Source organism: Lepisma saccharinum, chromosome 18 (genome assembly GCF_977018435.1).
Source record: "Lepisma saccharinum chromosome 18, izLepSacc3.1, whole genome shotgun sequence".
Taxonomy (NCBI): Eukaryota; Metazoa; Arthropoda; class Insecta; order Zygentoma; family Lepismatidae; genus Lepisma; species Lepisma saccharinum.
The window spans coordinates 51,157,223-51,178,122 of record NC_139246.1 but is presented as its reverse complement, the minus strand read 5'-3'; the positions used below and the strand labels follow the sequence as shown (position 1 = coordinate 51,178,122).

General features: G+C 38.8%; 1 protein-coding gene across 1 annotated transcript; it reads left to right on the top strand.

The window, feature by feature from the left end:
- Window positions 1–389: 389 nt before the first annotated feature.
- LOC146002069 (cuticle protein 19-like) lies at window positions 390–15,195 on the top strand. The gene is made up of 3 exons (XM_083139784.1): window positions 390–512; window positions 10,559–10,690; window positions 14,783–15,195. The coding sequence occupies exons 1-3, from the start codon at window positions 498–500 to the stop codon at window positions 15,020–15,022; spliced, it is 387 nt and encodes a 128-aa protein (XP_082995910.1). The 5' UTR covers window positions 390–497; the 3' UTR covers window positions 15,023–15,195.
- Window positions 15,196–20,900: the final 5,705 nt, after the last annotated feature.

Here is a 20,900-nt window from a genome sequence, read left to right as displayed (position 1 = left end):
ACAAAACAATAATATTTTTAGCCCTTAGATTCGCAATTTCCTTGTGCTATGTCAACAACAAAACCTTTCTGCATTTCTACGTTTTTTTTTTATTCCAGGCAAAAATTCTTGCTTGAAAGTATAGCACAGTCAGCAATCCGTTTAGAACGTCTTGCCAAGGTTAAGCTAAGTGCTTGAGCGCGCCTGTTAGTGAAAGTCAAAGCACAAGAGCAATCTCGCTTTTCACGTGACCCGTCAGGGAAGTTTTACTTTTTTTCCCAGCGGACGGAGAAGGAAAAGACGGAGGGAAAAAATCCGTTTCCCCTCCATCCTTCCCTTCCCCAGGTCGGCTGTACCACAGAAAAACTGTTACACCTAGAGTACGTTGCGCGCCCGCTGTTGTGAATGAGGAAAGATCCCATATATAAAAGTTGCCCCCTTTCCTTCTGGCGTCAGTCACATCCAGACGTCGAGTCTCACAGTTGCAACAACCTAGCAGCAGCTTCCGCGTATCAGCAATGGCAGTGTTGAAGGTACGTGAATGCGTTTTCCGCTAGAGGTCACTGGTGCAGTGTATCACGAGTGTTTCGCGGTTGTAGCAAGGTGGTGTTTAAACATCTACGCAAGGAGGATGCAGTTTCTACGAAAACAATATATTCCTGAGTAACGAGTTAGTATTTTGTTGTTGATGTTGTTTTGGGATACATTTCTGCCACTAATCGCCACAATGGTGAGTTAGATTAATGAAGGGACACTTACAAGAACACAAGTACCTAGGACGGGACTCGAACCCGTGAACTTCGGTGACGAGTTACTTGTGAAGCAATTACAATTATCGAGTAACGATAACTCCAAAAATGAGCAACTACAATTCAGTTACTTTCATCAAGTAACAAATAACGAAAATAACATTTCATTTTACAGTTACTCTTTTTGATGTTATCGTATGGAGGACCTTTTTGATTACTCTGAAATGTCATATCTACATTGTCATACTTTTATAAAATTAATTTTCGTTGTTCAGAGAAAATAGCCTATAACAGATTCTTGGCAGTTTAGTGCCAATAGAGCAGTCGAATGCAACTGTCAGGAGGGACCTTCCTCTCTCTATTCAAAAGGGCAAAGCTAGTACAGGAATACATGTACATGCCATCATACAAACACATTTTTATATTGGAAATATAAATAGAGGCAAAGGAAATACTGAAATTTAACAAGAAATTCAAGAACCCAAATACAGCAAAACCTCGTTAATCCGGATTAATGGGGGGATAAGTTGACCGGTTCAACGAAAGTCCGGATTAACTGAAATAACCTAAAAGAACAGTAGAAAGTACATTAAAACTCCGTTTATAGCAACAAAACACGTATATTATGGTGTATTTAAAGGGCATTGAAATGTAAAGCAATACTGTACATACAATGCAGTACGAGGGTATTCATGTGTCAATGCAGCTTCTTCCGAAAGCATTCAGCTTTTTTTCCCTCCTTTTCCCTGTCCGGATTAAGCGACTTCCAGCTTATCGGGCTCCGGATTAACGAGGTTTTACTGTAATAAATAATTCCTGTTAATGAATGGGAATATAATCTGTATTGGAGTAAACTAAATCAGTTCAATATGGCAAAATAATAGTTGTTTTGAAAGTTCGTTAAACTTTACGTTCACATCCTAAAAAGTATATTCTTCTTATAAACGAGTTAAGATTAAACTTCAAATTATTAGTAATAAATTCAATTGTAATCCTCTCACCATTTTTGCAAGAAATGAATTACTGTATTTAAATTCGTATGAGCAATGATAAAGTTTTTAGCTTCTCATGATTTTTTACAAAACAAAATGAACAGAAACTCGTTCTGTCACCTATTAACAAAACATGGGTCTTCCTTGGCGCACAACAGTTTTGCTACCTTGTGTTGTGACGTCAGACGAGGAATGCCTACGAGGTTAGGTTGGATCTGTTAGGTTTCGTTCTATTAGCATAAATACACTGCTAATTTATTATTTATGCTAAGAGAACTAAACCTTGCTAGCTTTCTTCCGTGACGTCAGAACACATGATTGCTAAAGTGTTGTGCGATAAATGAGACCCACAAAACATTCAAGTTTGCTATCTTTAGAGAGTGTATTCATTTTCAATTGAGGATAGATTTATGATTGAAGTGTTATAGAGCGACCACAAGGAAGAGAACTTTCCGCACACTTTCCCCTCCATCGGTTCAACTCGAGCCATAAGGAAGCATGCTCCACTCTGTCCCTCCCCTCCTCGCGGGAGTACGATGCACAGGAGTCGCTGGTCTGCGCAGGCTCTTTTGCCTGTGGTTCCATAATAGTTCGAGATAACGGTATGAAATAAGCTGTTCTCGAAGCACGGTTGCTTAATGCAAGCATCTTTTCGTGACCCTGAAACAGAAAAGCCATCAGAAAGCATTGTATTGTTTAAATATGAAAAAAACAAACAAGCACCTACTTCTTTATTCACATTGCATGGTTTACATCGACCTGAAAACAATCACAGATGCCTAACATAAACTTCTTGAGTTCACTGCAAGTAAATTGTTATATAAATAATTTAACTCAAACTGGTTGTATGAAATAACATGTGACCATGAGCGAAAACAAGTGAAAGTAGAGAAAGGACATTTATATGCAGCAGGTTTCATAAACTTATTTCAACCGTCTAAAGTTTCCAAAGTATCGATGATCAGTAATGAGTTGACATTCTTCAAAATGTGACAATTTGGCTGAAAATGTTCAAGGAAATGACTTGTACGTACACTGCAGACGCGTCTGTGACAAATCACTCAACATAATTTACTCGAAATATTCTCCTCTTCAAAATGGCTCATTTTATTTCGTTTTGCACGTGGTTACATAATGCATAATTCACATTAAAATTTGACGAGAAAGAATTCGTTGCAAATTCGTAATGTATGTAAATATAACTTGACACGTAAATGAAAATTACCAATGATCATGAACTCTTACAATTGATCTGTAGTATGTGCTGGAGTATGTTGTAATCCAATAATTACCCATAAATACTCACAATAATTACACGTAAAATATTCATTACACTAACAAGCAGTATGGTATTATTATTGAGAATTTCTTTATTATAAAATCATTACGAATTGCTCCATCTAGCGTGATGTGATACATTAATGATGAGATACATTTTTAATTTCTGTAATTGTGTATTTTTTTAAAAGAATCCATGTAAATACATTATTCCTCATTGTGCACTGGCATGCGCAGGATTCCTTTTTCGAGGAAGGCTAGAATTGTAAAGATGGACAGTACATAGCTGTTTCCTAGGGGCCGGCGTACCCAATAACATATTAGAACTTTCCACTCTCTATAAAATAACAATCAGGGCTCATTTATGCGGGGGTGCATTTACCACTCCAGTTTTTCCCGAATTCTTCGGAAGGGGCTGTAGCCACAAGAGCCCCCTCTGCGTACACCAGTTTGTGTATGTATATATATATATGGTGGATCCAAGGTTCGATACCCGGTGGAGGCAGATGGGTAGGACCCCACTGTAAACTGTAGGTCCAATCTCGAACTTAAAACAACAACTCAAGAAACTTTAACATGATGCAGACATGATTATTTCCCACTTTATTCTTTGCTTGAAATGTAACCTTTGCAATCTAACAGTTATCTTTGTTTAGGATTATATATTCTATCGTATTATTTATATTTTACGTATTAGTGCCTAATTTTAAGAATGAAGAACACGAACAGACCCACGGGAAATTACCTTTGATCCCTTTCCCTTGGAATAAGAAAAATTGTACGGAGCTGCAATTGACACCAGATGCAATTTTTGTACTAATTGATTTTCAATAATTTCTTTATTCGCATCGCACTCCTTTTACCCACTTACGTATTACAATCTATTTTGGCTCTCTCTCTTTCTTTCTCTTTCTCTCTCTCTCTCTCTCCTTTTATCTCTCTCTCTCTTTCTCAATCTCTCTCTCTCTCCTTCTCTCTCTCTCTCTCTCTCTTTCACTGTCAGCTGAGGCATCTCTTCTTTCTCTTCCTTCTTCATTCTACCGTTTCTTCTTCATCATCTCTAACTCCTATCTCTATCCCATTGTCTGTCTCTGTCTCTCTCTTTTTATGTCTCTCTCTCCCTTTCCCTTTCTCCCTCTCTCTCTCTCTCTCTGTCGAACATATTTTGTTTTCACTCTTTTCCCCTGTCACTCTCTCCCGCTTCTTTCCTCTATCGAACATTCATTCTCTCTCCCGCTCTTTTTCATTAATTCTTTCCTTCTCTTGTTTTTCATTCCTGTTTCTCTCTGATTTCTTCAACATGTTCTTTTACAAATCTTTCCTCCGGTTTGCCTTAAAATATTCTTCCTATTTTACCTGTAATCTTGACGTCACCCTTTTTTTAAAATTTTTTAATGTTTTATTTATTTTCTATTTTTATGATTATCCCACTTCAAAATCCAACTTTTTAAAACCTGGCTCCTTTTTAGAAAACTTCCTACGAACATCAAAGTAGCCAGAGATCTCCAGCGTATTCTGTTCTAAGCCATTTTCTTACAGTGGCGTACCGAAGAGGGTGGGTTGGTGGGGGTCATAGCTCCCCTCTCATTTGGACCAGAATTTAAAAAAATATGGTCAAAGGCAGGAAAAGGTGGTAAAAATAAGGTTGACTACTAAAAACAATAGTGACGTCATTATTCATCGCGATTAGTGTTTGTACCTAAACTTGACATTATTAAGAACTTACAGTTTGTATAAGTATATATTACATTTGTATTTTTGTTATTTAGCATCGTCATTTCTACCACTTTCGTATAATTGCGACCATAAAATTGATGAGGAGAAATTAGGAAATTCGTTGGTTCGAATACGAAGAAATGCCTCTTTCCAACTCATATAAGTTTATAGTTACGATGCATTCAGAGCGCTGGAAAAACAGAAACAGCGTCAGAGGGACAGGTGAGACGAATGCTCGCCCTATCGAGCCCCAGTAAAAGAGAAAAAATAAATGTTCTTTTAGACAAATTATGCATTTTGATAAAGTATTTGGTGGAAAACTAAATTTAACTACCCCCACAGAAAATATTCTTGCCCCATCAGTAATTTGTTTCTGGTACCGTCAAAGTGTACAAACGACAAAATACAAATACATTTTTTAGATATTCTGTAATATAGATTTAGCACCATGTATCAGATTTTCCTAAAATTTCTTCGAATAAAGTGTCACACACGTTCTTAAAGTGTATAAAAAATATGAATTCTATCAAATAAATGTTCAAATTTAATTTAAATGTTTCATAGTGTTATTTACATAAATATTTTGTAGGGATAAATCTGATTGAATACTTTTGATTGCAAATGGGATGCTCAAGTGTTGCTCTGCAAAGTGTCCACGACTATTTTCATTCAATTTTCTCTTTCATCCAACGTGCTTTTAAGGACTAAACTCTTACTTATACTGGTACAGAGGATGTCTGGAGTTTGTTTGGTGTTTTGTTTCAATTTTTTAAGTTATTGCTGAACAAAACAAAGAAAATAAACATGGTCTTGGACAATTTGCTTGATAATACTTGTGGTTCCCACTGTACAAGTCTTGCAGGTTAAGTAGTAGAGCAGTCACAGGCTGAACTTCGCCCATGAATAGAGAATTTGTAATTATAATTCTAAAATATATTCTTCTTCAATTTGTATAATTTAAAGTGATATCCGTGCTTCTTCAAGTACCCACAAGAACAAGACATATATAATTATCTCAGACCAACACCTGGTAAAATAGCTTTCAGTTTTAGCCTGAGGTGAGATTCCAAAAGGTACCAAGCCTATTATTTATATTAATGACAGTGGCAACATTGAATAGAATGCTGTCATCGCGCTGACAGTGAGGGAGAAAGCATTCGAGTGTTATTCCGTTTACGTGATGCGCAAGCACAAGCATCACTTTCTTCCTTTCTCCGGTCTGCCGAGAGGTGTTCTATCTTGTCTCACTAATTTATTAAACCTGGTCATAGAAAGGCGCTCCTGAAGGCTGTAAAAATGCCATTAGCATTATTAACATTTCATCATGCCTTCTGGTGTTGGTACATTTTTACACGCCCAGTTTTTTTACGCACAGAAGCAGCTACAAAAAATATTCACAGCTTGTCTACAAATTTTCCTCACGCCATACCCAGTAAGATGAAGTGTAATTTGAACGTTTCATTTGGAGGCAATGTCTTCATTTGTCATTTTGTATCTATTGCTTCCCTATCTCTCTTGGTCTTCTTTTGTTGACATCTTCTTCTATCTCTCACGATCTTCATTGTTTCTATTTCTTCTCTATCTCTCTCGATCTTCTGTTGTTTGCACTTGCTTTATCCGTCTCGATCTTCTTTTGTTCCTATTTCTTCTCCATCCATCTCGGGCTTATTTTGTTTATATTTTTCTCTGTCTTTCTTCTTTTTTCAACTTCTTCTCTACCTCTTTCGATCCTCTTCGGTTTCCACTTTCACTTGAAATTTGGATAGCGAATGTCTCATTTTCCCTTCTTTTATATTTCCATATCTTCTCTCTCTCCAACATCTTTTGTCTCCACCCCTTCTTTGTCTCGATCTTCTTTTGTTGTCATTGCTTCTCCTTTCCTATTTTCGGTCTTCTTTTCTTTATATATTTCTCTATCTCTCTCGATCTTTTCTTTATATTTTTCTTCTATCTCGTCCCATCTAGTTGGCCAAAAGCACTTAAGGTGTCTCCCCGATGGCATCGTGGTAACCTTATAATCAAGGGATCCCAGATTCAATACCCGATGGAGGCACATAGCGGATCGGATTCTACTTTAAACTGTAGGTCCAGTTCCGATTAGCCTATCTGTGCATGACGTGGACATAAAACAAACTCCAAAAGCAGTTAGAAAGCAAAGAGTTGAATATTCTAGTAGTAAAATCTGGTTCTTCAATGCATAGAAATGTGCCCAAAATCGGTAGTTTCTGGTGACTAGGGCTAGGATTTTTATGACCTAATAATCACCAAAATATGCCAAATAAAATATGCTCTAATGACCTAAAATTTTACAAAATATGCACCAGAAATTGAAAAATATACCCTTATAACTGGACTCTTTCAAACATCAATATCTAATACATGCTGAAATATTTTCACATACGAACTATTTTAGTTCACTTTATGGGCACTGAGTTACAATGCACAATGAATACTTTCTGCAAATTTTCAAAAATGAAAAGATTTTGCTGCAGTCAAAAAGAAAAAAACTCGAGTGAACATGGAAGTTAGAAAGAATCCACTCCGAAAATGACTGTATATTTGTTGAAAAAGCGAAAATATGCTGAATATGACCGAAAATCCATCAAAATATGCTCTATCACATATAAATGGCCAAATATGCCAAAATATGCCCTTAGAAAGCACCTTAATTCAATTAGTTTCTTCACAATATGAATTTCTATAAATTTAGGGAACACATCACCCTTACCAAAAAACATATGCTAAGTCATGAAAATCCTACCCCTACTGATGACAGATTTTATTCAAATTGCGTGAAAACCGTTCAAGTTTACTGGTCGATGCAGCCACGTCGTAGAACTCGAAAGCAACCGACCGTTTGCATTTTGTAAACGAAACAGACGTCATTTCTACACCATGATTTTAAACGATGTCTACATTGTAGGAAGAAAAGACATTTCAGTGTAGCGGTATTTATTTCCACCACGTTATCAGTGGATCCATTAGCACATCTTTTTCTTCGAGCCACCAACACCGATCAAGTTACGGTAGGGTGGGAATGCGGATTTTATTTCAAGTGAGCTGACCCTGTAATGTGTCTCACGTGATGAATGTTTACGCTGGTCTTCGATATGTACTCCTTTGCTTGCCTCTTGTAGAACTGTGTTTAGCTGTTTCCGTCCATAAATATTTATTACTGATGATATCTGTTAAATGCTTAAAAGCTGACTGCTTCAGGGTTTAACAATGGTTTGTATCTTACCAAAGACTGTTATTATATGCACACTTCTTTGCCTTAGACTTTCTCCCTCCTACTTGTGTTTCCTTCGTTTTATATATCATCCACGCATTTCCTCACCCGTCAGTCTTCTTTTCTTGTTGTCCATGGTTTTGCACTCCTTCTATACCCTGGTAACTGCAGCCGCTTCCCCCTCCACGCAATCCCGTTCCTATAACGTGTTCCTTGGTGGAGTCGTCTCGCGTCACTACTTGCGCAGAGACTTGTTTCCGTTCACTTGCTCCGAAGATGGCCAGGACAGGGTGTATACTGTCCCAAGAGTCTGTGCAGCAAGCGAACGAAAACAAGTACTTTGCGCATGTAGCGACTCCAGAGGGCTCGACCAATGAACACGTGATTGGAGAAGTGAGTGTATGTACACCAGCAGCGTATAGGGGAGGGTGGGGCAAGTGAGACAGGTCGGGCCCTAGCTATACTCCATGAGGCCTTAAAAAGATCGCTTCGCGGGCTTGCAGCAAACGACAATATGGGGGTGTGTCTACGAGAACCAATCAGGTCTGCGAATGAGCGAGCCCGGTTGCCACAGCTAGCTCGCTGCACCCTTCTGGAAGGGTGAGTGACCTCTGCCTCTTGCTACCTCGGCCTGTTTGTTCGGCTGATGAGCAGACGACACGCGAGTATCGGCAATAGTGTGCGAGCGACGTCTGCTGTTAGCCCGCGAAACGCTCTTTCTAAGGCCTCCTGCAGTATAAATTGTAGACCATGATAGGAAACTAGTTGGTGTCATGGAAGCTGGAGAAGCTGTGCGAAGAAGTTGTACGCTCACTTGAAAATTGACGATTTTATAGGTATATATTTATCTTCGGTGTTATCTTTATAAGGATTATGGTGTATACAGAAGTCTACATTCCATTTTGTCAATACATTTTAACACTTGTAATATATTTATTGCATAAATTTCTCTTTATGAGACTCATACTGGCATCCAGTGAATGTACCATTATTAGACTCGCATACAGGCAACAAGTAAATAAAACATGTGGGGTGGGGTAAGAGCGTCCACCTAGAATCTTAGACAATCGCACTTGTTCCAAGTTTGATTGATTCACTGGCAGGTTATTTTTCGTTGCGTTACTACCGTTAGTTTAATTCTAACAACATGCCCCCATGTGTATTGAGCAGTATGCGTGCTAAATTTTTCGTTCTGGGGAATGTCCACTCATTCCTTTTGGCAGTTAATTTTGCTGTCTGAAGGACTCCCCAGCACATTCCATTAATCTGGACACATGATTAAAGTGATTTAGAACGTTTGTGTGGTGAATGTTATTTGCCAAGTTTTATTGTTCAATTTCTGTATCTGACTGGTCTCGTTTGCCCCACCCGGTGGGGCAAGTGCGTCCACGTGCAGACTTGATTTATTTCAATTTTTTAACAGGGAAATAAACTAGATAAAAATGTTCATAACTGTTCTACGTACAGCCTGGTTAAAGTTTGTTTCTTCTCAAATAAATAATGTGCACACTATGACCTTTCTTTTCTTAAGGGGTTTCACTTCCCCCACTTCACGTGAACAATACAACCCCAACTTATTTAGACCTGTTTAGTTTAATAGGAATTCATTATCATTTATTCGAACCACTACCCCGCTGGATCCCGCATTATTCGTTATTTCGCTATCTGGATTTTATTTTGTTTGTTCCAATTTCGGTGCAAATGCCTGCTGTACGATTACAAATTATAGATACTCAATTTTGAATTCCAATTACAAATTGCCGGGCTACGTGGCGTAGTGGTTAGCACATCGCGCTGCGACGCCAGGGGTCCCAGGTTCGAATCCCAGCCTGGGAATGGATGTATGTGAGTGTCCATTCATCAGTTTCATCACATCATCACTCATCCCCATCTTCGTAAATTAGCTAAAAGTGGCACAAAAAGCGAAGGAAAATAAAGCAAATCAAACCAATTAAAAATTAACCAGTAGACCTACATAAAAATGAGTTACATCAAAATTTAGCTTATTCAATTCTGCGCTGATCTATGCCAACCAATTTTTTTCTGATATGCTTTCTATGTTTTATCGTCGTGAGAACGAAAAAAAAATCCGTTCTTTTAGTTTTGCAAACCATCGCTCTCTTTGAAATTTTGTAAACCAAAAGCGGGTGATCCGATCGTAATGAAATTTTAGTATGGTGCGGGCAGAAAGGTCTTAAAATCTTAATTTTCAGATTTTTAAAATTTGTCAAAAAACAGTTTCTATCAATTTTGCGAAACAACCTTTTCTTGGTATTGGGTAGTCTTACAAATACAATATTGGTCTTGTCTTGAAGCTCTTTGCATCTGGTTTTAAAATCCATTATCATTGTCAATTCACATTACGAACCCGATTTCATACATATTTATATTCAGTTCAAATAATTTTTAATCCGACAGTAATATCCTGCGTCTGAAACTCTAAATTAATATCTCTCCAACATAGTTCCACCATATACACATCTCTTTTCCAACTTTCAGAAGATTCGATCTTCAACAGTTGTTACTTTCTCCGCAAATAAACGTTTTCTTTTCCGGAATGTTAAGTCAAATGATGAACTTCCACTTGACTAATGCAACTTTCTATTTACTTGCAGGTATTGTCCGTGGCGTTGGTAGCGCTGTTGGTAACAGCAAAGGCCTATCCGGAACCTGGATACGCCTCTGGTGCTGTTGTTGGTGGCCTGGGTGCAGGGTACGGTGCAGCTGGACATGCCATTGACTACTACGTAAGTACTAAATACAAGCCAATCGCAAGAGAGAGATGTGTGTTCGCGTATTGAAAGAGTGTTGTTCAGAGTGCGAAATCATTGAAGACTGGTGGTGGTGGTGGTGGGGGGGGGGGGGGGGCGAAGATCATAATCTACACACAGACACACAAATACAGTGGCGGCGATTGGGTTCCAAAAGCGGGGGTCATGGTGCCAAACTGGTGGGCAAAAACAGTATGTTTCCCTTTGTAGATATGATTTAGCATAGTGAAGGGGTAAAAGAGGCGAAAAGTTGGGGCACCTGCCCCCCTCGCCTCCTAATCGCCGCCACTGCACAAATATATAAATTATTATGATATACATATTTATAATGTTATTAAAGGTAAAAATAAATAAAAAATAATTACAAATACATTATTAATAATATTATTAAATACATATAAAGGAGTATAATTTGTTACTTTGACATATACGTAAAGTAGCCAACTAATTCCTTTACTAACTAATTAAAGATGTCAAATTGCAAAATAGTTGAACTGGTATTTATTATGTGTAAGTTTTATTTAGTTTTGGCTTTATATTAATGTAAATCTATTAAATTTCATACTTATCCAACACTTTGTGTGTGTTTTCGATATTATCCTTAGTACCTAGCTAAAGTATGTTTACCCCCGAGCTATCTTTTGTTGTTTTATCAAAAACTCTCCGGAATTTTTTTAGTGGGGGGATTTATGAGGCCAAGATTGTTGGTAGGGAAAAATCCCCCTGTCCCCCCCTTAGGATTTCGCAACCTGGCGTTGTATAATTAAGATATTCAATAATTTACATACTGATTCTGTCGAGATTGTTGGCCTCCCGATGGCGTAGTGGTAACGTCGTCGCCTTGTAATCAAGGAGTCCCGGGTTCGATACTATATGAGGGTACGTGGTGGTTCTAATCCTACTTTAAACTGTAGATTCAATCAATCAATCACAACCGTCGATGTTGTTACTATATTCTTCATTTTCAAAAACGTAAGATACTTTACCTCCAGAAACTCCAGGGGTGTAAGAGATGAATCTTTCCGAAGACAGTCGAATATCAACCTCTCCTTCATGTAGTACACCCTGGATTGCACTTGCACGCTAGCGAGGCTCTGGCGTCTGGAGCTCATGCTGTGTCGTCCCTATATATTTGTGATTGTCTTTTCATCCATTTCATCTGATCACCATTCATCCCCACGTCACGATTAGCCACAAGTGGTAGAAAAGCGAAGTAAAATAAACTAAATCAACCAATCCAGATACTACAGAAAATCCTGATTTACTACAATCCCAATGTATGATTGAACAACCTCAGCAGCAATTGTTTATGTCAGGTATATTACTCACATGAAAATATACATTTCAGAGCTTTACATTATTATTATTATTATTATTATTATTATTATTATTATAATTGAATCAATTCAGAAATTATTTATTAGGTTACTTTGTATGAAAATGAAGAAAAGTTACATATCCCAAAATTATGTGAAGTGGTTGGAGATACTTAATTTACCAACCTTGAGCTCAAGAAGGAAAGATAAAATTAATATATTGATACAAAACATTTTGTCCAATGGGATTGATAGTATAGAAATACAATAGTACATAACGTTCCAAAATATAAAATAAGAAAAAAACATTATTATCAGTAAAATTGAAAAGTTGTGGTGAATTTATAAAAATATTAATCGATGATTTCGATTATGACTTCCCTTAAAATATTATCTTTAGGTATAAGATGAGGTTTACTGTAAAAACCATTATGAGTTAATCCTTTGTTATTACTCTTTGTGGCATAGTGCTGTATAAGGTTTTATTTTAACTGTTCTCAGTACTTTAAATTAAACTATTATTATTATTTACTGTTTTTGCAGATATAATTGATTTCTGTTTCCTCTTCTTATTCACTTATGTAGAACGACACACATCTAGATTTCTGTCGGATATGGAAAAACGTATACAGGGATGGGATGGCGTCATACATTTTAGAAGCAAAAAAAAACATACATCTTTTTTTTTGCTCAAATTAACTTGTGTGCAGTCCTGGTGAATCCTTACATTAAAAGAAAAAGTTAGCCACTTTATTCCTCACAATATTTGCATTTGTTTCGAAGACCTTCTTCCCTCATTTGTCGGTATCTGCACTCCTTTGTTGACCCCGCCATCATGGTAGAGCCAGTTCTAAATCAGTGCTTCCTCTCAAGGAGGGGGAGGGGGAGGTGGTGCCCTACTTCAGTAAGCTTGAGCTACGTCTCAGTCGCTGAACGTTCGCTTTCTTTCTTCGGCTTCTGAATGACAGAGGATTTTATTACAGCCATAAAAATATACTAACCTTCAAGAAAAAAATAGAGGGATAATATATCAAGTTTGCTGTTTCTTCTTGCTCAGCCAACGTTGCGAGATTTATGAACTGGCTCTCCTACGTAGAAAAACTCAATTGTTTCTTCGCCACAAAAAAAGGGGGAAAATTCAAGATCACTTTCCGTTGTTCCCATACAAATGCGAGTTTTCACTCAAATTGTGATTTCATAATCTGTGGCGGTATTTGTGGTTTTGTCATCCTACAGTGCTCGAGTCGAGCGTGAGTTTTCTTTCTTTTCTTCGTTTCTTTTGCAATTTCGTCATTTTGATATTGCAGTTCAACATGTTTCAAATTATGTCTTAACCCACTGTATTATACCAGATGGAGGTTCGCCTTTTAGAAAAAGGTTCAACTGTATGCCATTCTTTAGTTTCTTGTATAGAGTTTCATGGCCTTGTACAAAAATTATGTTATACGTATTTTCGAGGCCCTTCAAATTTGTATTTTTTTAAATGACGAAACAAACCAAAATTTTTGTAATTCTGAAGAATGTACAAACCCTGATTGATTGATATGGTCTCACCACCAAACACATGGCAACAAGAATGTATGGATAAGTAAACAAGAAACAACGTCCACTTTTTTTTTTAAGTGACTTACGAAAGTGAAAGAAGTTCGAAGTTCAAGTTGAATCACTACCCTCTCCTACAAAAATTCTCAATTTTGATTCACTGAGGATCAGGGGCCGAGGGTAGAGGAGTCACATCCTAAATCTATCAGAAAATCATCAATTAACATAAGATAAATGGCGATCATATCACTCTGATGCCTAAAATTAGTAACCATACCCTGAAACGTCTGAAACTAAAACATATCGCCCTTCTGGCGCCTAAAAGGGCGGATCGCCCTCTTGTCATCTAAAATCTGGTGCGCCAGAAACTGACAATATTAAATCCAGGCCCGGATTTAAGGGGTTTGGGGGAGCTACAGCATGCCTCAATGTGCAATGTGCTTTGAAAAACTTACAAAATTAACAATAAAAAAAAATATGTTATGGCTTGGGCTGAAGGTAATAACTGAAATTGTATGTACCGGGGGGGAGGGGGAGGTCTAGCGATTATATTAGCGGGTCTCCACAAATGTATAAATCCGGGCATGTTTGAGTCTTAACACACCAACTAAGAAAAATGCATCCATTTTAGTTAATCCACACTGCTGAGGATAATGATTGAAAAAAACCTTCAAAATAAAATCAGGGGCCTCCCCGATGGGGCAGTGGTAACGTCACCGCCTTGTAATCAAGGTGTCCCGGGTTCGATACCCATTGCAGGCACATAGTGGTTCGGATCCCACTTTAAACTGTAGGTCCAGTCCCGATTGATGTTACTGTGCATAAAGTGGACTTAAATATCAAATCAATTCGTTCACAAACTACGCAACTGTAAGTTCCATACAAGGATAAAAATTGTTGATTACAATGGGTAGCGCTATACCCTATCCCAGCTAAGTGTGGAGCGGCTGCGCATAGCATCAGAGAAGCAAGGGAAATCGATTTGTCAGAGCGAAGCAGTACACGCTGCTTGGAAGGCAGTCGCTCTCCCCCCACTCCACGCAATTCCGTTCCTCTCACGTGCTCATTGGTGGAGCCGTCTCGCGTCACTACTTGCGCAGAGACTTGATTTCGTTTGCCTGCTCTACAGTTAGTTGGGACAGAGTATAATATCATAATGTCCGAAATATTTTAAAAGTCCTCTCTTACACACTCCATTATATCCTTGCAGGCTTACCCAAAGTACAGTTTCTCGTACGGAGTAAACGATCACCACACTGGTGACATCAAGAGCCAGCACGAGACACGAGATGGTGACGTCGTGAAGGGACAGTACAGCCTTGTGGAACCAGATGGCAGCATCAGGACAGTCCAGTACACCGCCGACAGCCACAACGGATTCAACGCTGTTGTCCACAAGACAGGCCCATCCCATCACCCTGCTGTTTACGGACACGGCTATGGAAAGTAAACGACATAGTATATTTAATTTAAACAAACAAAAAAAGACAAACATGTTCTCTTTTCTCTCTCTATTTATCTAGTCTCCTTTTCCTGCAAGTTCTTCCTTGAACTTTTCTAAAGTGTCCGTCTGTACTATTTGAAATGTAAATAGATGTGTGCATTGTGTTAATAAATGTGTTTCATTAAGTTTGTATTGTCATTGAAACCTCTCCAAAATTATAATAAGATTGATTACATCCACACATAACACAGAGGATGAGTTAAATTTATAGCAAACTAGCTGATTACCATGGTAAAGGTCCCAGGTTCGATCCCAGGCCGGTTCAAATCCGGGAACTTTTCTAACGTTGGAAGCGGCCCCGGCGCCCACCCAGCGTCGAATAACATGGGTACCTGGGGGGTAAAGGCGGTCAGGGGCTGATCACATCACCCCCACTCACGACCGGATCAAGAAAGTGTGGGGCGTTACCCCCACACCCCCTATACGCCTTCATGGCGTGGTGCTATGCACAAGGAAGCACTTTACCTTTTTTTTTAGCTGATTACCCGGCGTTGCCAGGGTATTTATTTATCCCAATCTTCTATTAGACAGGAAAATAATGAATTCTAACAATAGCGTAAAAGGTAACTAATTTTATTTACAGGTATTTAAAAGTATAAGTACAGTATACAAATTATAAAGTTAAATCTTCTACAAGTTTGTTATAATATTATTTTAACTCAAAACTTGATTATAAACAACATTTTTAGTTTCACCTCCAGGAGCAAGAATAAATAAATTGAACGGCATTGGGAGTGTCACTATTCATCTTAGCGACGCCGAAAGCTATGGATTCCACACTAAAATCGGTCGTTTTCGATTATTTTTACATGTTACCCCTTCCCACCCCCACCATTAAGGATGTCAGAGGTGTCTTACCCTCACAGTATTTATTTCCAGATTGTAAGTCATACGTGTACCAAGTTTGGTTGAAATTGCTCCAGGCGTTCCAGAGTTAGGTCATTTTCGACTTACTTACTTTTCACCCCCTCTCACCCCCCATGCCGATAGGTGATGAACTTGAAGTTGAACGGTATTAGGAGTGTTACTATTCATCTTAGCGACCCCGAAAACTATGGATTTAACACTAATATCGGTCGTTTTCGATTATTTTTACATGTCACCCCTTCCCACCGTACCCCTATGGGTGCCAGGGGTGTCTTACCCCCACAATATTTCTTTCCAGGTTGTAAGTCATACGTGTACCAAGTTTGGTTGAAATTTCTCCAGGCGTTCGAGAGTTATGCCGGAACAAACAAACATACATCCATTGTTATATATATAGATTTGTATTTTAAGGGCAGGAGGGACAGTTTGTGTCCAGCCAGACGTGACGACCCTAAATTGCTCCTCCCCCACCGACCTTTTCCCGCGGTGAGCTGGAGAAGAGAGGTCTGTTGTAGAATGGATGGTTGTAGAAGAAGGAGAAAACTTCAAATTTTCGATGGTGTAGAAAAACACTTGTATAGAAAGAGGGTAGGTTGAAGTTTTTGCTTGTGTTAGAAAAAGTCGAAACTTCCATTTGATTAGCCGTAATTTGAAGTTGAAATTCTTGCATTCTTTTTTCTCCATAAGAGTCATTCCATGCCAAATCAACATAGCCTTTGACCTGACCATCTCCGATTTTCATGAAATTTGGGGAATTGAAACTATGCATAGAACTTAGTAACTATGAAAATTTTTAGTTTCGTGCCTCTTGTAATTGTTAAATTATTCAAGGTCAAAGTTAGCGTAAATTGCCCTTTTTGAGCCCGCTTAGCTATACTAAATCTGCTGTAACTCCGCCCCTATTTCGCCTAGAAAGCTCAAATAAAGCTTATTGTACAGGGAATTGAACAAGCTTTCCAGTGATATTTAACAAGCCTACCTTTGGATAAAAATATAATTTTGTCACGTGACCTTGACTTTTGACCTTGAATATCTCAAAACATGTCATCACCAAAAATCGTGAAAAAAATATATTTGGTCCCTCATACCATACTCTAAAACATACCAAAAAATCATTCTGGGACTGCAATGGGATCAGAAGATACAAAATAATATGTGTAACAATGTGACTGATAAAAGCCTCATTACATGAATTATGTCGAGTCAAATATCCCTTAACACCCCCTACAAAATGTGAAGGAGTTATCCTGGGTATAATTGGTCATGAAAGAAATAGGTTAGGCACAGGGAGATCTCTAGCTGTGTGTGTCAAGCGCAGGTCCGGCATATTGTTGACCGCCATATTGAATTCAACGCAAAAATTTGAAAGGAAAGGGGGTTATGTGATATATCAAATCAGGCTAGAATTTCACGAGAAATGAAGTGACGAAGGATTTTCCAACATACATTTAACCAGCAAAAATTTATTACTGCATGCTTGTAACCATTTTCTCCTTTTCGAGGTGTTAAAAACAAAGCATTGGAATGCTCCTAACGCGTTAGGAACTCATCGAGATCACGCTGACATCTTGGGAGAGAAAGAAGTATACGCACCATTGCATATTATTTTAATCAGCTACATTCACCAAATAGTTGAATAGTGAAGAATATTGGGAAAAGTATCTCAAACAATTAAGTGACACTTCCTTTGGAATGAAAAATTCTTCAGTGACGAGGCAAATTTTTATGTTCACGGTGAAGTTAATAAAAATAATATGCAATACCTGTGATTTGCTCAGTCGAATGGTTGTTGCTGATAAGCTAATTATGTGGTATAATGTATGGCGAACGGAAATGGTTGGTCCATATTCAACAACGGAACCTTAAATGGTGAGGGCTTCTTGGATTTGTTAAGTGAACAGGTTTTTTCACCCTTGCTTACGGGATATGGCACTTTTCGAGACTTTTGAAACAGGACAGAGTGTGACCACACTATGTAGACATTTTCGCATTTTCTTCATGGTAATTTTCTAGGTAGATTGATGGGCACACGGGGATCTATTAAAAGGCCTGCACATTCCCCAGATCTAACATCTTAGGAGGACTTTTACCTTCAGAAACATTTGAAGAGAATGGTGCATGCACTAAAAGTCCCTGATATTGACCATCTGAGAGAAGGCATAGTTGCTGCTTGCGATGTTGTTGCACCTGCTACATTGCCAAATGTTCTATGTGAGTGTGAGAGACGTCAACGAGTGTGCTCACAGGAACATTGACATTATAATGTGCATATATCGTCAGTGAAAGATATGTGTATAACTTTTTGCTGGCGTAAGATACGTTGGAAAATCCTTCGTCACTTCATTTCTCGTGAAATTCTAGCCTCATTTGATATATCACATCACCCCCTTTCCTTTGAAATGTTTGCGTTGAATTCAATATGGCGGTCAACAATATGCCGGACCTGCGCTTGACACACACAGCCAGAGATCTCCCTGTGCCTAACCTATTTCTTTTATGACCAATTATACCCAGGATAACTCCTTCACATTTTGTAGGGGGTGTTAAGGGACATTTGACTCTTCATAGTTCATGTAATGAGGCTTTTATCAGTCACATTGTTACACATATTATTTTGTATCTTCTGATCCCATTGCAGTCTCAGAATGATTTTTTGATATGTTTTATAGTATCGCATGAGGGACCAAATATATTTTTTTCACGATTTTTGGTGATGACATGTTTTGAGATATTCAAGGTCAAAAGTCAAGTCACGTGACAAAATTATATTTTTATCCAAAGGTAGGCTTGTTAAATATCACTGGAAAGCTTGTTCAATTCCCTGTACAATAAGCTTTATTTGAGCTTTCTAGGCAAAATAGGAGCGGAGTTACAGCACATTTAGTATAGCTAAGCGGGCTCAAAAAAGGCAATTTCTGCAAACTTTGACCTTGAATAATTTAACAATTACAAGACGCACGAGACTAAAAATTTTCATAGTTACTAAGTTCTATGCATAGTTTCAACTCCCCAAATTTCATGTAAATCGGAGATGGTCAGGTTAAAAATTGCACATATCTGTGTTGATTTGGCATGGAATGACTCATAAGGAACACATGGAATTCTGAAAATTCTCATTCATCATATATTTCAAGCATCATATCTAGCTTAATATTCAACTTTAAAAACCGCTTCCACTTGCAACTTGGGGAAATTCATACTCTCTTGTCCAGTATAGGATTTTTTTTTAGTAACAGTGCCCATTCCCACGATAGTGAAATAAATGCACAGCTGGAGCTAAACTGTCACTTTCGGCCTTAAAGTACTGGAAATTAAAGAAGAATAAATATCTATGTAAAAAGCATAAGATTAGAGTTCAAGTCATGTATTTTCATTCTTCAACTAATCAAAAATCATGTCACTTAAATTAATATACAGGGTGGCTCAATAAGTCACTTAACACCCCCAGTACAACGCCACTGCGGCATGGGACGTGAAAATGGCGATGACCAATCGTTAACAGGTCAAGGGGGAACCACATTGACGTCATTCGCATGGTCGACAGCCATCTTGATGCCCGCCATCTTGAATTCAACTCCAGAAATTTAAATGGGAAGGGGGTTGTGCGACATATCAAAATGGGCTAGAATTTCACCAGGAAAACAACTGTGACATTTGTTTTCACCTAACTTTAATTGTTGCAGAGTTAACAATACCACAAAGTTATAACACATGCTCAATATGACGTCCCTCTTGCGCAACACACACGTGTAATCGTCTCTCCCATGACCTTACCACATTCTGAAGAACCTCAGGAGTTATTGCAGTACAGGCATCCACAATGCGTGTGCGCAAGTGGGCCAGATCCCTGATTTTCGTAGCATACACCATGGCTTTCAGGTGTCCCCAGAAGTAAAAGTCCAATGGTGTCAGGTCAGGTGAGCGTGCAGGACATTCCACAGTCCCTCGGTGACCAATCCAGTGGTGAGGGAATTGTTGATCCAGGTACTGACGGACTATCATCCCATAGTGCGTTGGAGCACCATCTTGCTGGAACCATTCAGGATAGCTCCCATCCTCGGACAGTAAGGATGGTAAGATCTGCTCCCGCAGCAGAAGCAAGTAGCCCTCTGCATTTAAGTTGCCCTCAATGAAAAATGGACCAACAAGTCGGGAACCCCAAGTACCACACCACAACATTAGCTTCCCGCCTCCCGTCACCTTGCTGGGATCTATCCAATGTGGGTTTTCGGGTGACCAGTACCGCAGATTTTGCTTATTCACCTCTCCCGACACATAAAAATTAGCCTCATCACTGAACAGAATCTTGCTACCGACGGCAGGGTCACGTTGCAGTTGTGCTATAGCCCACTCACAAAACTGCAAACGCCTGTCTGGATCGTCCTCACTAAGGTGCTGCTGCAGCTGTATCTTATACGGATGCCAGTGGTGGTCACGTGCAATCCTTTGAATTGAACCCCTGCTGACACCACTTTCCAGCGCCAGTCTCCGTGTGCTACGGGTTGGGGACTTTGCAAATGATGCCAACACCGCTACAGTAGTACCCTCATCCGTGGCTGTTTTCGGACGTCCATGTCGCGGCTTGTCATCCACAGATCCAGTATCTTGGAACTTTGCCAGCAACTGGCTGACGGCCACATGTGACACCGGTTGTCTTGCAGGATTGCGGATATTGAAGTCTGCGGCAATGTTACGCGTACTTCTCTCCCCTGACATCAATATGATGGCAATCCGTTCCTCACGTGTTAGTGGCATTTTCGTTCAGATCAGTGAAAAAGGAAATATGCTACTCTTGACACGATCAATTCACATCATCACTCTTTTAAACTTTTATGTAAAGACAAAACACAATCGTAATTCCCATGCCAACCAATACTACAAGATATGTACATACCGGTAAGTCAATATCCGGACATTTTCAGTGATTGGTCTAAAAATAAATACCACATAATCACAT